Consider the following 17,768-nt stretch of genomic DNA (forward strand, 5'->3'; position numbering starts at 1 on the left):
TTCATCCCTCTTAGAAACAATCCATTGTTTTCCGCTTGGTGGTATTGGAGGAGGCAAGAAAACCAGCTTGCGAGGATAATCCAGCTTCCTAAAAATTAAGCTTCATTTTGAAAATAAAAAAAGGATGTAGTCCCTATGAACAAGACTACCTTCTTAGAACAGTCTTCGCCAACCTGGTGCCATCCAGATGTTTTGGCCAGAAACACATGCTGTGAACTGTAGTCCAAAAACATGTGCCCCAGGATGTTGCAGAGGAGATCCAGAAAACCCTAGTGAAAGCTAGGTAGCAGTGTCTGAATAAGGTTTTCAGCGGTTCAGACAGGGCTTCCGTGACCATACATAGCTCCCCCTTGCAAAGACTAGCCGATACAGAATGAATTCTGTGATATAGCAGCAGCTGGTGAACAATTTATGCAAAAGAGGAGCTGCTATGCAAAGATGGCTCAAGTTGTATAATCAAGACCGGTAACAGGACCAGGTTTGCAAGAATTTGGACCACCTGGTCTCAGAATTGCAGGGGTTTTGTTGCTGTTGTTTTAAGCTTTGACAACACAGGGCCAGCCTACCTGTGCAGCAGGATAGTGGCTAGAGCAGTCATCCCCAAACTGTGGCCCTCCAGATGTTTTGGCCTACAACTCCCATGATCCCTAGCTAAGAAGACCAGTGGTCAGGGATGATGGGAATTGTAGTCCAAAACATCTGGAGGGCCGAAGTTTGGGGGTGCCAGGGCTAGAGTGTCAGAGTGGGACCAGGGAAACCAGGGTTCAAATCCCTGCTTGGCCATGAAACTCACAGTCCCTCAGCCCAATGTACCTCACAGGTTTTGGGTGAGGATAATCTGGGGAGGAAGAGAAACTTTGTCCCATTAGTTCTGAGTAAAACTTAGTTGGCTACAACCACTGGTGTCTGAATGGTGTGGCAAGAGATTTTAAATTCTTCAAAGAATTGCCACTTCAAAGAAGCAAGCAAACTGTCTTGGACCGACACTATGACTTATGCGCATTCCTGACAACAGGTTATGTCTGGTCATTGTCTGGAAAAGAATGTGCAATGAGATTTGAAACCAAAAGTCTGAAACTAGTTATGCTTCAGAGTGCCCCTGAAGAAGAACAATTCAATCTGAAATGCATTGGGTTGAAGAAAGCATACTTCCACTAAACTTCTGAATTAAACACACTCCTGAATCTGTCATTTTTTATTTCTTTCAGTAACTTGTTTTCTCCACTCTTAAATTTGATTCCCCCCATTTCCACATCAGTTTTGTGTGGGTTGTTTTTCCCCCAAAGTCCTCGTGAAAATGTGTCAGGATTTTAGTGCACGTATTTTGTAATATCTATTTACTAATTACATTTATATCCCACCCTTTTTCCTCCAAGGAGCTTGAAGTGGCATACATGGTTCTCTGCCTCCCCATTTTATCCTCACAACAACCCTGTGAGGTAGGTTAGGCTGAGAAGCAGTGACTGACTCAAGGTTACCCAGTGACGCTTCAAGGCCAAGTGGGGATTTGAACCCTAGTCTCCAAGGTCCTAGTCTACCACTTGTAACCACTATGCCATACTGGCTCCAATAGGCAAAATTCATTATGCAACTTGGCCTAATATATGTTTTCCCTCAAGCAATTGTTTCCTAATACCATGTGTTATTGTATGTTATTTTCACTAATGCTTGTTTTCTTGTACAGTGGTACCTCTACTTATGAATTTAATGCGTTCCGAACGCACATTTGTAAGTCGAAAAAATTTGTAAGTCAAATCCCATAGGAATGCATTGGGAGAAAAATTCGTAAGTCGAAGTAACCCTATCTAAAAATTCGTAAGTAGAAAAAATCCTATCTAAACTGCATCCAAGATGGCGGACGGAGCTCCATTCATAAGTAGAAACATTCGTAAGTAGAGTTATTCGTAAGTAGAGGTACCACTGTATATGTTATTTGGCTGGAAAGCTGCACTGAAAATTCAGAGAAGTGCAAGCTTGGAAGGATAACTGTGTCCTGGTTTACGTATTGTTTTGGGAAGTATGAATTAGGGTAAAGGTGTATGAAAATGCAAACCAAACTGAATTTATTCCCCAATCCTACCTGGAGGCCTCAAACCTCTTCTCCCCGCTCCTCCTTGACTTTTACTGCATTTCTGGCCTTGGAGAGTACCTGATCACTTATGAGCAGGTCCAAGAGCTCCTCTTCAAATCTCTCCAGCGAAGGGTAGAGGTGGATGGACAGCTTCTCCAAGTACCACGTCACTGTCTTCATGAGTCGTGGCTTCTGGAACAGGTCTCCTACAAAGAGAGTCACAGGTCATAGCACAGCCAAGGTTTCAAGTCGCGACATCTCCTCACTTTGTTCATTGTTCATGAATTAATGAGCCCACTTCGCAGCTCTTTCGTCTTCCTCATAATGCTGGTGTTTCTTCGTCCTGGGCAAACTTTACCCAGGTAAGGTTTTGCCATTGTTTTTGAAAACAACATTATTGGTTACGTTGCTGAAATTCACACAAAAGGATTCTTTCAAAAACAACAGTGTCAGAGGCATCATAATTTCACAAGCAGTTTATGTCATTTTACTACAGACGTATGATGCAGGTGTTTTTGGAAAGGAGATTAGCAAAGTGAAGCCAATGTAGCGGGGTTTTTTATTATTATTACGAAAATAAAAGTCCAGGGCACCATACTTCCGCATGCATTTGTGAAATCTCACTCAATGTGTACTAATCTCAATGAAGATTTGTTGTTGTTTAGTCGTTTAGTCGTGTCCGACTCTTCGTGACCCCATGGACCAGAGCACGCCAGGCACTCCTGTCTTGCACTGCCTCCCGCAGTTTGGTCAAACTCATGTTCATAGCTTCGAGAACACTGTCCAACCATCTCGTCCTCTGTCGTCCCCTTCTCCTAGTGCCCTCAATCTTTCCCAACATCAGGGTCTTTTCCAGGGAGTCTTCTCTTCTCATGAGGTGGCCAAAGTATTGGAGCCTCAGCTTCACGATCTGTCCTTCCAGTGAGCACTCAGGGCTGATTTCCTTCAGAATGGATAGGTTTGATCTTCTTGCAGTCCATGGGACTCTCAAGAGTCTCCTCCAGCAGCATAATTCAAAAGCATCAATTCTTCGGCGATCAGCCTTCTTTATGATCACTCAATGAAGATAGGAGGGGGCTATCAACGGCTCTTAGCCATTATGACTATGCTCATTATGGCTCCACAGTCGGAGGAAGCAATTCTTCTGAATACCAGTTGTGGTTTCCAACAGGAGGGGAGAGGGCTCTTGTGCTCAGGCCCTGGTTGCCTGTTTCCCCACAGGCAACCAACTGCTTGGCCCCTGTGAGAACAGGATGCTGGACTAGATGGGCCACTGGCCTGATTGAGAAGGACTCTTCTTACAGTACATTCTCAGCGGCACTCTGAAGTTCCTGGATAAGTTTGAGTTTCTGTACATACTTTGTACTACCCAACATCACTTTAATATTCAGAAAGCCTGAATATAAAATGTTCAGCCAGTGGTATGGAAATTAATCCTGCAAATATTGTCAGATGTTGAAATTTCAGGCTGCCAGAGCTGATTTTCTTCATTTATAGTGGAAATCTGCAGAAAGCATAGTGATCTTGGAAGCTTGTACTGGAAGTAATTTTTTTAATGTACTGTAACTCTTCATCCACTGACAACTTCATTGAATTTAATAGGAGATTCATTAAAAACAAAAGGGAAGGTGGTTTGAGAACATGCGTTAGCAGCAACTGAAACAGTTGGGGCTCGGTATTGGAAAAAAATGTACGTAGTGCCCTCTGACTCCAAGCGGCTGAGGGAAATTCTTGATATTATTGGAAACTGACTGAACTAATAAACTAACATAATAGGGGTTATATTCCATAAGATTTAGGAGAGAAATGAAAGGTGTTTCTCAGTTATTAGAATACATATTGGAACAATTGTCACTGAGGAAACTTATTTTTTAGATTTAATATCCGTTCTAAATGTGCTTATTGGAATAAATATATTGTATGCAGCATCACTGGAATGACATATATTTACAATTTAATACATATTACATACATTGGATTTTTTTTTCCTTGCTTTGCTTTAAATTAAAAATCAATATAAAAACGGATTGATGTTTATGTGCTTGCGTGATTACAGGCTCCCATGTATCATTCCTTTCTTTAAAAAAAGAAGAGAGAGAAAGAAACCCACAAAGTGTCTTGTGGCACAGGCAAGGCAGTTTATTGCGGCATCTGCTTTTGAGGGACAAACTCCACAACAAAGGCTAAGTCTGAAGGCACCTCTGTGGCTGGTGTGAACTGAATGGGTGTCACTTAAGAACCCCAGGGCTTCAAGCAGGAGCCGGGGCAGGAGAGGCTGAGTTCCCGCCTCCGGCTTGTTTAAAAGACACGAAGCCCCGCCTCCCAGCCGACCCTATTGGGCAGCCCAGGTCTGACGGAGGCGGGAACTCCCACTTCGCGAGGGGGCTGAGCTCTCAGCCCCCATCGCGAGAGTTCGCTCTGGGCCAGCCCACAACACCACCTCCATGGGGATGCAGAAGTGGTTTTCTCAGCTCTGCCTGGAGGTGCTAGGGATTGAACGTGGGGGCGTCTGAATGCAAAGAGGAAGGCCTTTTTTAGACTATGGCTGGGCCTATTTGACCCTAATATAATATTTGTAACATCATTTTTATGTAAGCATGTTAGGGGAATTAAAAAAAAAACCTAGAACACAGATTGTCCACTCATCAGCCCTGTAAACATTCCTTTTTACCAATGCTTTTGGCCTGTTAAAAGTTGTGGAGGGGACTGTTAATATGCGGATGTTATTATTATGCTATCTGTCATTATCTTTTCATTATTATGCTCTGTAAAATGTGTTCTTCATGTTGTACACCACCCTAGGATCTTTTGATAAAGGGCGGTTTGTAAATCGAATTAACAACAGCAACCAGCAGAGGGGCTTTGCCAACTACCCACACAATGTCAGCAAGAATCAGAGCTCTCCGAGAGCCTCTGTGGGAGAAGCAGCATTTATACCAGGCTTCAAAAAGCAATGAGCTGCATAAAATCTTATACTAAAGGGTGGGGGGGATGGACAATTCTCACCTTTTTTCTTTAAAAGAAAAAAGTACAATCAATAAACAAATAGTAAAACTGTTGACACTATCTGAGTCCTAGTACACAAAAAAAAACCTTGGGCAACAAATTGTAGCATTCAATCGTTCAAAGAAAAGCACCATCAGGAAAGAACTGGAACAGGTGTTCTCTCCCTTTGGCTCAGCCTCCCTTCCCCCCCCCCCCCGTCCCTTCGCTGGCTGGCCGGGAGAAAGTTGCACTTGAGTTAATTTAAGCATGGGAAGAAAACCAGCAGCAAGGCAGCATCCTCTTCCTGAGCCCCTCTGTAAAGTTTCATGCTGGTCTTTCCAACAGAAAACTTTGGGGCCCACCATGTCAACACCTGGGGCCCTTCCAAAGGCATCTGCCAGGGAGAAGGAGGAAGGGAGGTGAAATGTATGCCTGTAGCCGGAAATGCTGTAGTGGTAGTAGGTGGAACGGTATTAGTTCAGATGGCTTTGAAAACCGAACTGGGCAGATTCATGAAGGATGCTTCTAGCCTGCACCAACAATGGTGGGTTTGGTGGCAAGAGAGCTCTCCAGGGTGAAAAGGCAAGGAGCCAGCACTAAGACTCAAAGTGTGTATCTCCAGCAAGGAGCCCAAGCAGCAGCCTCCAGACAGCAACAGAGGCTTCTCAGAGCGCACAGCTAAACTATGGAACTCACTCCCACAGGAGGCAGTGACAGCCACCAACCTGGGTGGTTTTAGAAGAGGATTACACAAATTCATGGAGGGGAAGGCTATTAATGGCTACAGGCCGCAATGGCTATGCTCTACCTCCACGGTCGGAGGCGGTAAATGCTTCTTCTGAATACCAATTGCTGGAAGCTGCAGGAGGGGAGAATGCTCTTGCGCTCAAATCGTGCTTGCTGGTTTCCCACAGGCATCTGGTTGGCCACTGTGAGAACAGGAGGCTGGAGTAGATAGACCGTTGGCCTGATCCAGTAGGCTCTTCTAGTGTGGCAAGTGCATTTTGGAAATGCAAGAAGGCAACAGAGATGGGTAGGCGTATTTTCTGAGCCCCTTAAATTAAGAAAACCTTTAATAAAAATTATTTTAAAAATATATCGCTAGGATAAAAGTACCAGATTTCATAGAGGTGGGTTGGAAGATCTTGGCTAATTAACTGTTTAGGGAAGCTTTTAATGTTTGGTGGATTTCTGTATTTTAATATTTTGTTGGAAGCTGCCCAGAGTGGCTGGGGGAACCCAGCCAGGTGGGCGGGGTATAAATAAATTATTATTATTATTATTATTATTATTATTATTATTATTATTATATATTATTTGAGTTAACCGGAGTGGGGTGCTGGAGAGCTTAGCCACTGCAAATCTACAACAGAGCCAGTTAAGGGGGGGGGGATGGACTAAGCTAGCCTGATCCTCTCCTAGCCTGTGCTGCGCCAACAGCTTTGCAGAGCACCAGAGAGTCACCTTTCACCTGCACGACCCATCTATCTCCATTACGTTAATGGAGGCTGGAGAAGTGTGATTCCAACCCTCTGCACAGCCAAGAGTGACTGTGCATGAAGTGACAAGGTTGCTAAGCCTGTCGCTGGGAAAAGCTCACGGCCAAACAGCAGCCAAGTGGGAGATTGATGAGCCTGTCGGTGGGGATGACGGATCAAGTTCCTGTATGCCCAGGATACAGCTGCAGAAGAAAAGATCTTTAGGGCATGGCAGGAGAAGGAGGACCCACTTGGAAAGTCATCAGCATTAATGCAATGTCCGCTGGATTCTGTGGACAAGGAAGTATCCAGAGGAGTTGGAGATTCTAACATTTCCTTGCTGCGGGAATATTCCTGAAATAACAGCAGGCTGACTTCTAGGGCGAGCATTGTCCACGCATGACTCCTATCTTTTCAGAGCATTTGAAGCACCACATGTTGTTGTTGTTTAGTCATTTAGTCGTGTCCAACACTTCGTGACCCCATGGACCATAGCACGCCAGGCACTCCTGTCTTGCACTGTCTCCCGCAGTTTGGTCAAACTCATGTTCGTAGCTTCGAGAACACTGTCCAACCATCTTGTCCTCTGTCGTCCCCTTCTCCTAGTGCCCTCAATCTTTCCCAACATCAGGGTCTTTTCCAGGGAATCTTCTTTTCTCGTGAGGTGGCCAAAGTATTGGAGCCTCAGCTTCACGATCTGTCCTTCCAGTGAGCGCTCAGGGCTGATTTCCATCAGAATGGAGAGGTTTGATCTTCTTGCAGTCCATGAGACTCACAAGAGTCTCCTCCAGCACCATAATTCAAAAGCATCAATTCTTCGGCAATCAGCCTTCTTTATGGTCCAGCTCTCACTTCCATACATCACTACTGGGAAAACCACAGCTTTAACTAAACGGACCATGGTTGGCAAGGTAATGTCTCTGCTTTTTAAGATGTTGTCTAGGTTTGTCATTGCTTTTCTCCCAAGAAGCAGGCGTCTTTTAATTTCGCGACTGCTGTCACCATCTGCAGTGATCAAGGAGCCCAAGAAAGTAAAATCTCTCACTGCCTCCATTTCTTCCCCTTCTATTTGCCAGGAGGTGATGGGACCAGTGGCCATGATCTTGGTGTTTTTGATGTTGAGCTTCAGACCATATTTTGTGCTCTCCTCTTTCACCCTCGTTAAAAGTTTCTTTAATTCCTCCTCACTTTCTGCCATCAAGGTTGTGTCATCTGCATATCTGAAGTTGTTGATATTTCTTCCGGCAATCTTAATTCCGGCTTGGGATTCATCTAGTGAAGCACCACATACTATTTTTTGATATTTATCACACACCTAAAAGCAACAGCAAGGTACTCTACAGTGTTAAGAGGCACATCGTTTTTTTAAAAAAAGCACAGAAGAAAGACTACCTGTATTATTGTCCTGATATTACAGGAGTAGGGACCGAAGCTGTTCTCATGGCTGAACCCAGAACTTTCTGACTCAAGAGTGCCTTCTCAGTTCAATTGACAGATAGCCCTTACAGCAAGAGGGTGTCGGTCCTAATGCCGTGGACTAAAACTCCCATTATCCCCGACCACTGACCACTCTGGCTGAGGCTGATGGGAGCTGGATTCCAGCAAAACCTGGACAGGGTCAGCCCTGCCTTGAGCTACTCCAGTGACATGAAAGCTGTGAAGAGACACATCGTCCCCTTGACTTGTTCCTCTCCCAGAATGGTTGCTGGCGTGAGGCGGCTCACCTTCGGAATCCTTGAGCTATTGCCAAGTGTCGTTTCCGCCTACTTACCTGCGGTGTGCCTGAAATCTACATGCCCGGAAGGGAAGAGAGTGGCAAGGGAAACCATCCCATAACGCTTTTCTCCCCAAGAGGCAGCTGATTAAAGATTCTTCTTGTCCTCCTCAAGATACACAACTGTGCATTACTGAGCCTGTACTGTATAGTTAGGAGGCACAGCCCCGGCGACACAGAAAGCACCCGGCAATAGAATGAAATAATACATCTCTGGCTGGCGGAGCAGTTTAAGAGCCGCAGGAAGTGCTGGGAACGGAGAGTTTCTGACAAATTAGCTTTGCTAACACTAGAATCTCCCTTAATTCAATTTTGGGAGCCAAATATACCTCCTCAATTTCATAGAGGCTGTTATCCAAAGCTTCAGTGTATCAAATTACAGGGTACATTTGGCTGGAAGTGCCCATTTGCAGCCAATTTCAGGCCCTCGGCTCTGTCTTGTCCAGTAACCAAGTAGTATTTACTGTGGGGCCGTCTTGGTTAAGGAGAACAAACAAGAACAGAAGGGCTGGAGTGCTAACTTTGGAGGACACAGATCTTTGTCAAAGTAACGCAGCCGGCAAGAGCCATTTTCATGCCCAGAACTTAAAAGGGTGAATCATTCATTAGGCTCTAGAGCAGGCATGTCCAAAGTCCATTTCAGGGGCCTAATCTGGCCCGTCAGTCGGTTTAATCCAGCTCCTGTGGCAGTTTATTTTGGGGGGTAAAATCCTAAAACAAAAAAACAAAAACAAAAACCAACCTCAATCCTAAAAAAAGCTCAACAACTTCAATCAACAATCTTGGCCGGCCCCCACGGCCCTTCACTTCATCAAATCTGGCCCTCTTTGAAAAAAGTTTGGACACCACGACTCTAGAGTGTGTGCGCCTGGCTGTGTGTGTGTGTGCCTGTGACTTTTTTTTCTGTCTGTCTAACTATGTGTGCTCTGATTGTGTGTGAGGATCCGGTCACTTTTCTTATGATTATCACTGTAGAGTTGGAAGAGACCCCCAAGGGTCATATGGTCCAACCCCCTGCAATGCAGGAATCACTACTAAAGAATCATTGACAGATGGCCACCCTACCTCAGCATAAAAACCTCCAATGAGGGAGAGTCTGCCACCTTCCACTGTCAAACAGCTCTTCCCATCAGAAAGTTCTTCCTAATGTTTAGTTTGAATCTTCTTTCTTTTCTTTTAAATCCATTGGCTCAGGTCCTACCCTCTGGAGGAGCAGAAAACAAGCTTGCTCAATCTTAAATGTGGCAGTCCTTCAGACATCTGAAGTTGGTTTTCATATCACCTCCCAAAGTGCTGGGTTTGACATTTAAAGCCTTATGCAGCTAAGGACCTCAACAGCTCAGGGACCGCTTCTCTCCACATGAACTGACCCAGACCCTTCCATTGTTATCTGAGACACTTCTTCGTGTGGATCCTCCTTGGCAGGCCTGGAGAGCAGCCATATGAGAACATGGCATTTTCAGTGGTGGCTCCCCACTTGTGGAACATTCTCCACAGGGAGGCTCACCTGGCACCATCAACACACAAACATTTCTTTTCCATCAGGCCTTGGGCCTCCTTGAGTGGGGGAGATGTTTTAATCCTGCCTTTTAAAATAGGTTTGTCTTTGAGTTTGTTTTCGCTTTTTGCTTTTAATGCATGTGCTTGTTTATATAGTCATACCTCATGTTACATTTGCTGCGGGTTACGTCTTTTCAGGTTACGGACGTGCTGAACCCGGAAGTCCCAGAACAGGTTACTCCTGCATTCAGTGTGCACGCATGCGCAGAAACAGCAAATTGCATCACATGTGTGTACAGGCGCGGCACTTCAGGATGTGACCTTTTCATGTTGCGAACGGGCCTCCGGAATGGGTCCCGTTCGCAACCAGAGGTACCACTGTATATTGTAAATCACTTTGCGTTACCTTGGTAAGAAAAAGCGACCAATAAATTTAATAAAGAAATAGGTAAAGGTAAAGGGACCCCTGACCATTAGGTCCAGTCGTGACCAACTCTGGGGTTGCGCGCTCATCTCGCATTATTGGCCGAGGGAGCCGGCATATAGCTTCCAGGTCATGTGGCCAGCATGACAACGGCGCTTCTGGCAAACCAGAGCAGCACATGGAAACGCCGTTTACCTTCCCGCTGTAGCGGTTCCTATTTATCTACTTGCATTTTGACGTGCTTTCGAACTGCTAGGTTGGCAGGAGCTGGGACCAAGCAACAGGAGCTCACCCCGTCACAGGGATTCGAACTGCCGACCTTCTGATCGGCAAGCCCTAGGCTCAGTGGTTTAACCACAGCGCCACCTGGGTCCCTAATAAAGAAATATAAATGAATAAATATTAAAAGCAGTTTCAAATGACTTAAAACTGCAGAAATAACGTGTGTCCTAAAAATATGCATCTCAAGTGCGGAAAAGCCAGGGTAAAGCAGTGCATCTTCAGCATTTGCCAAAAGGTATATAATGAAGCCCACAACATAGGGCATGGGTTGGCAAACTAAGGCCTGGGGGCCAGATCCGGCCCAATCGCCTTCTCAATCCGGCCTGTGGACAGCCCGGGAAACACCGTGTTTTTACATGATTAGAATGTGCCCTTTTATTTAAAATGCATCTCTGGGTTATTTGTTGGACCTGCCTGGTGTTTTTACATGAGTAGAATGTATGCTTTTATTTAAAATGCATCTCTGGGTTATTTGTAGGGCATAGGAATTCATTCTTTTTTCTTTTTCTTTTTCAAAATATAGTCCAACAACCCACAAGGTCTGAGGGACAGTGGACCGACCCCCTGCTGAAAAAGTTTGCTGAACCCTGACATTGGGTCTGCCATTTGAAATGCCCACTTTTCGACTCTTGACAGCTTTCCAAGGAAGCAATGGAATTTCTGGGCCCTCTCCCTAAAAAGTTCCCCATTCCCGAGTTTCAACTTTTGGATGAAGAGGGAGTCAAAGGAATGCTCAGCACAATCTAAATTGCATTGTGGGGGGCCTTTGAAATTTGACACCCAGCCTCCCTTTCCTCTGAAATCTCAGATTTAAATCCAATTAAAGTGAAAGGGCTTTTATTTCAGGGCCTCTGTGGCTCCAATGAGGGATCTCTTGACCTGGGGCTAGAATCAAGTCTAATGAGCTCCCACAGGCTGCATGTTCAGGCCTTCAGGTACAAAGAGCAAGGGAAAACATTGCGGGGGCCCCCCCCCACACAACTGACAGGTCACATGAAGCCTCTAGTAGACTAGCCTGGCCTGGTATAAGTACAGCGAAACCTGTCCTTCTGCCCTTGTCTGATCAAACAAGTTGGGATCTTTCGCCTCCTCAATTTCAAGGCTCTAGTGCCTCCAAGTCTAAACTCCCAACACTAGCCACTGGCCTCAGAGACCCTGTTTGGTTGCAAGTCGCTTTAACCAACCAGCCAACAAAAAACACGACTAGGTCTAGTTGCAGGGCATGACTCCACCTCCCCGACCACTTCCTACCACCCAGGAAGTCTGCAATATACAGGACCTTCCTATACACAGGTTCTGTCCCCTACCCCCGATACTGGTTACTTTGCTAGCTGTCCATGATAATGGTATGCACTGTAAATGATGCAGACCACAGCCAACAATCAGGAAATACTGCTGTATGAGTACAGCTGATGGATGTTAATTTGGGTGCTCTGGGAATGGCCATGTGACAGAGTGCGGCCTGGCTTGTTTGCGGATAAAGAGAGTGTGTGCATACAGGTACACACAAACCCCAGAAACCTGCTTCCTTCTCCTCTCCATCCCTTCGGATCCTCACCTTTAACCATTTCCCAATTCCCGAACAGTCACGTAACTCTGCAACCAGACAGGATATATGTTGCATGTTGCTCTCCTCCGTTTGCCCACCTACATTCCTGACCTACTGCTTTGGCTAAGTGTAGAAGTCATTGCCCCTTTTAATGAGTGGGAGGTTCATTGATTGCTAGGCATGCAAATAGGTCTGAGATGAAGGTAGGGATTGGTATAACAGCTGCCGATGCCACAAAGGAACAGAAGGCTCCAGTCAAGCACAAGAAAGCAGGGAACTTCCCCTTCGCAGTTCTTTTGGGGAATGCGCATTTAGGGAGCTCTGTCCTAAGCTAAAAGTTCTATGTGTTCTGAGCACAGTCTGTTAAGTTTCCCCTCCACTGCAAAACAAGACTAAAACCCTTACAGGTGGACACTTGTGGGAAAGCCAATCAGAACAGAAATCCTTCAACTGTTTCTGGAAACTGCAGATAGTGGGTGCCTGCCACATCTCGACAGGGATGCTATTCCACAGGATGCTGGCAGCCACACTAAAAGCCCTGTTCTCAATCACTGCAGAGGCTTTCATGTTAGTGCCAGCACCTTGAACCTGACACGGTAGCAGATTGGTAGCCACCGCAAATCCTGCAAGTAGGGTGCTATATGCTGGCAGTAGTTTGCCTACTCAAGCAACCTAAGTCTCTGTGTTCTGCACCAGCTAAAGCCTCTGGGCTAACATAAAGGGTAGCCCCACAGAGAGTGTAATTTATTGAAGCGATTCATCAGCAGGTTTTCCAGTCATCACACATTTTCTGACTTGAGGAATTTGGCAGGTCAAATCCAGGATAGTATACAATTTTAGCATGGTCAAGTGGAAGGCCAAAAGGGTGAGTAGTCACAGTGCTGAAACCCTGAACTGCCCCAAACCCTGAACTGCTGCTGCCAATCAGTGTTGACAGTACAGAGCTAGATGGACCAATGGTCTGGCTTGGTATAATGCAGCTTCCATCCTATGCTCCTAGTCTTTCACACCGCAAAAAAGAAAAAGTGTGCCTTTCACAATACCTTCATGTGCTGCTAGCATGCCAGGGATTCTCTGCAAGCTGGACACAGGGGTGTTCTCTGGCAGGAGGTGATAGACAGCCTCCAGGGGTGGGTGTGGCTGCAGGCTGCACTGAAGATGACAGCTGTCAATCGTCATCAGGTACTTGTTCACTAAAGAAAGGAGAATAGGAAACTTTTTTCCTTAATTCAGTGAGACCGAGAAGGGCCCTGCCTTGCCCAATAAAATAAGCCACACTGAAGAGGAAGATAGCAGGACTCCTATGGATTGTTTTCAACTAAGCTTACTCAGAGTAAACCCACCGAAATTAATGAAATGAAATAGTCAAGGCCATTAATACTGATGGGTGTACTCAAAGTACAATTGGGGGGGATCTCTGGATCTTTAGCCTGTGAATGTGTGTTGTGTATGTGTATAAGGGTATGTGTAGGGGGGGACTTTTAAGAAGTGCTTCTTTGCTCAACCCGTTTGACAAGACACACCCAAAATTCTTTCTTCTGCACTGTTCTAAAGGGAGCTGGAACTCAATCAGGAGCACAGGCTTAGCAGACAATGGTTGTGTCCCCACAAAGTGCAAAGTCATGGTTTGTTTTAACCATGGTTTGTCCAACATCTCACTGATGAACAAACAACCCACATCTTCACTCTCCAAATTTTGTTGTTTTCCTGCTGCTCTTGCTTCTCATGGCTCTGTAAGCCAATAAGCACCTAGGTTGGGGCGGTGTGGTTAAGCAAGTATGTTTGGTTTGGATGTTACACTAACCCACACTTAGAACAAGCTGTGGTCTGCAATTCAACAAACCATGGCTTCACACTGTGGTTTGTTCCCAGAAAGCAATGCAAGGTTAGTCTGCTTGGCTGGGTTCAGACATTCAAACAAACCATGGTTCAGCTTGGGCTAAATAAACCGTGGATTAGTGGTAGGCACAAAGCAGGCCACCGTATTGCTCAGGTTCTCCTTTTAGCTTGCCTCCCCATCAGCATGTCCAACCTTCCCTCACTCCCAGGTTGTTCTTGCCCTCTGGCAGGAGTCAGATCTGCAGCAGGAAAACCCATTGCAGCATATCTAAATAGCTCACCCCATCCCATTTGCTGCTATGTATCGATTGGGCGCTGTCCTAAAAGAGGGTTTCAATCTGCATAAAAGATTCAGCATGAGACTGTGCCCTCTTGCAGAACTGCTGCCAACAATGACCTTTGTCCCTCCCAAATGGATTTGGCTCATGTATGGGCTGTACAGAGCGACTGTCCAGAAACAGCTGGGCTGTTGTAAAATGTTGACATGGTTTCTGCAGCACCAGAGCAGACAATGAGGGTGGGTGGGATAAGGGAGGAATCGGTCAGCAGGTAAGATGGAAAACAAACAGTAAATTAAATCTGACAGTTTCCTGGAAGCAGTCTGTCTAAAGGCAGTTTGGATCGGCATTTCCAGACTTCTGAACCACCCTCTTTATCTGATTTAAAATCAGAGGTATGTTTCGCTGCTACTTCCCAAGAGGTTTAGTTTTAGAGTGTGTTAAGGGCTACCGTAGCTGGTCGTAAACAAGACCGTGCCCTGGGTTTGTGCATGATTTGCTTGCTTGAGTGTGTCACGTATTTAGAATAACACAATCCCAGAGCAGTGCTTCAAGCAGAGATGCAACAGGCAGATAGGTGTCTCTGGGAGTGGGCAAAGAGTGCATCTGTGTCAGAAGTGACCGTATGCTCCAGTCACACTCAGTGAAAAGATGAGACAGAATGACCCGCCATGGAAGGGCTGATTGGAAGGAGGCAAGCCAGACTGCTGAAGTATACAGAGAAATTTATGTTTCTTCTATCTCAAGGTTTCTTTTGGGAGGTTTAAACTAATTTTGGTTTGTTGTTTTTTTTGAACAATTATTAGTTTAGTTTTAGTATCATTCACTTTATCAATATCTCGTTTCAGGGATTTATCACGGTTTAGTTTTGTTTTTGCGCTGTATACTGAGACACAGCATGCAGACTCTTTTGTGGGTGGGTACTTTGGGTTCATTCATCCCCCTCCCCTCTGAGTCCATGTTCTGCTTTCCCTCAGAATTTTATGGATCCGCCTTATTACATATGCAAAGAATACACTGTCTAGCATGTGAAAATGGCGATATGCCTCATGACTTACACTCTATTGGCTCTTGGAGAAGTGGGTGCAAGAGGGCTCGTGGGGTCCCATGATACAAACTGAGCCTGGGGAGAAAAAGGAGACAGAACATGATACAGAGGGTTGGTGTCATCTTTTGTCCCAGTGCAGAGTAGTAAATAAAAACCAGAAACTCTCTTTAACCTACAGCCCTCCAAATGTTGTTGGGACTTCAACTCCCATCATTGGCCACACTGGTCAGTTGGCCACACTGGTCAGTTGTTGAAGTCCAACAATATTTGAAGGGTTGCAGGTTCCCCAACCATGTCAACACAAACACAGCTCTAGGCTTAACAACCAGCTAATCTTTACTGTGTGAACAGCCCTAAAGATATCTGCCTCTGCTATTACAAAAGTTTATCCATTTACCCTTTGTCCTTCAAGTTCAGGTTTGTTGGCTCAGATCTGCTGTTAAACAAATGTACGATCCCAAAACCACACGACATCTCCTGCGGGGTCCCGTCCCGCCTCCTGGCTGTTGCTACGACCTCCACCACCAAAACGATGCTGGGATAATCCAAAGATGTGTGGAAATAAACAGTCTGGAAGGGGAGGGCAAGAGGGGAGAGGAGATGAGTAGGGTTATCATAGAAGCTTGCAGCTAACTAAAGCCGATTCCAAACTGTGGTCCCTTGCTGCCTGTATATCAGGAACTTCTTCCAAGGACACAAATATGGTACATCAAGCTTTTCCCCTCCTAGTCTCCCACCCTGTGAGATCTTGACTTCCCCACCTCTCACTCAGGTTTCATACACCAACTTTCTGCAACTTTCACGTGGGTGCAGCATTTGGCCCTCAGTAGCAGCCCAGAGTGGGTGCCCACAGTGCTGGGTCCATATCAGTCATGGCATTAGCAGTACCCGGGGGGGGGGAGTGAAAATGAACAACCAACTACCCCTGGCAGGGCCAGCCCAAGACATTTTCCCACTTAAGGCGAAACAGAAAAAGGCAGGGGAGCTCCCCCATCACTGCCTCCTCCTCCTCCTCTGCCTGAAGTGACTAGAAGCCACAGCATGCTGAAGGGGTTGGGGTTGGGTTGGGGGGAGAATCTGGAGAGCAGCAAGTGACATTAGCCGCCATGGGCAGCAAGCACAGGAGGCAATGAGCAGTATGCTCCTGGGGGAGGCTGGATCTGCTGCCCCTCTCAAGTCATCCCCAGCCTGCCACCCGAGGCAACTGCCTCACCAAGGCTAATGGGTGGCCCAGTCCTGACCCCCGTCAAAAGGGAATCAATCCATTTTATTGCATATAGCCAAAGGCCTTTACAACAGATGACAGAGAATAAAAGGAAATTTCATCTAAAACCATACAACGTAGCCTCGTAGCAGTTTACAACATAAAAAGAAATTTACAACATTAAGACTTAAAATTGGAGTGCATTCACATAGATGGAACGGAGCTTCTTGGCTACCAGTGTAAATGTGGCTACCTGGTGTATAAGGTAAATATGTTTATCTGCTGTTCAGCTGTCACTTCCTGTACAGATCGACCTGGAAGCCAATTAAAATTGGGCGATATAAATTTTCCTCTGGGCGTTGTATACAGGGGGCAAGTCAGCAGGAAGTGTGTGATGTCCTCTACCTGATTGCATTCATGTATAAATTTGCGATCCATATGGGGAATTCCCTGGTATCTCCCCTCCAAATATGCCGAGGGCATCTGCTGAAATTTTAGTTCTACAAAGACCCTGTGTAGTTGTGGGAAGGCCAGAGTCTCAAGGTAATGGGGCCTTGAGTGATTGGTCTTAATTTGGGGGTACCAAGTAGAGAAACGGGCAGCAATGATGGATGCTCTGTCTTGGTTGGCATCCTGATCAAAAATCTCAATTTCTAAGGTCACATGGGCTGAGGGCTAAGTAGTTCTCCATTTGGAGATTAGAAACCCTAAGATTATCTTGGCACATTTGTGCCCAGCCCCCTGTCCGTAGTTGCTGTAAGCAGCAGAGCTTACTAAGTGTATGGTCCTCGAAAGATTTAGCCTGTGCCAGTTCCCGTCAAAGGGAATCACTTCTGGACCACTCCCAAACCATGTCCAGTCGCCTCTCCTTAGACCTGCATGACTTGGAAAGTCTGGGTGCAATCCCTGGCAGGCGTGTGATTGAAGAGCAGGTTAATCCTTCTATTAGAGAGTCATTATCCAAGTGTCACAGGCAAAACATTTGCTGTAATCACAGACTGTCAGGGAAGGATAACGGAGGGAGGCATTAAAGCATCAGTCCGCAGAAATAAATCGTTATTCTATTATCTTTTATTGCAAAATGATGGAAAAAATTGTCAGCAACCGTTGACAAGCGGACCGGCAAGGCAGAGTTATGTGCAGGTTCCTGAAGAATTGGGTACCTCTCTCAAAGTAGGTATCCGTTGCGTCGCTAAGCCTATTGCTGTCTCCAGAAGTGCCAATATTGGTCTTCCTAGCATATGCCTCCTTTCCTGAATGGGGCTACCACGCTGGCAGTTAAAAACCACCAGGGTTATACCGAAGTGAAGATTCGGGAGAGAAATTGGCTGAGCTC

At 45.8% G+C, this 17,768-nt stretch overlaps 1 protein-coding gene across 1 annotated transcript in view; it reads right to left on the reverse strand.

Moving 5' to 3' along the window:
• Positions 1–17,768, reverse strand: part of NPHP4 (nephrocystin 4) — a 100,305-nt gene that overhangs the window by 63,320 nt on the left and 19,217 nt on the right. The window contains exons 4-7 of the mRNA XM_035119028.2: positions 15,626–15,798; positions 15,239–15,303; positions 13,107–13,256; positions 2,150–2,277 (exon numbers count right to left, since the gene is read on the reverse strand). Of these exons, the coding sequence (XP_034974919.2) occupies positions 2,150–2,277; positions 13,107–13,256; positions 15,239–15,303; positions 15,626–15,798 (516 nt within the window). The remainder of the gene's footprint in view (positions 1–2,149; positions 2,278–13,106; positions 13,257–15,238; positions 15,304–15,625; positions 15,799–17,768) is intronic.

The sequence above is a fragment of the Zootoca vivipara genome, chromosome 6 (genome assembly GCF_963506605.1).
Source record: "Zootoca vivipara chromosome 6, rZooViv1.1, whole genome shotgun sequence".
Lineage (NCBI taxonomy): Eukaryota > Metazoa > Chordata > Lepidosauria > Squamata > Lacertidae > Zootoca > Zootoca vivipara.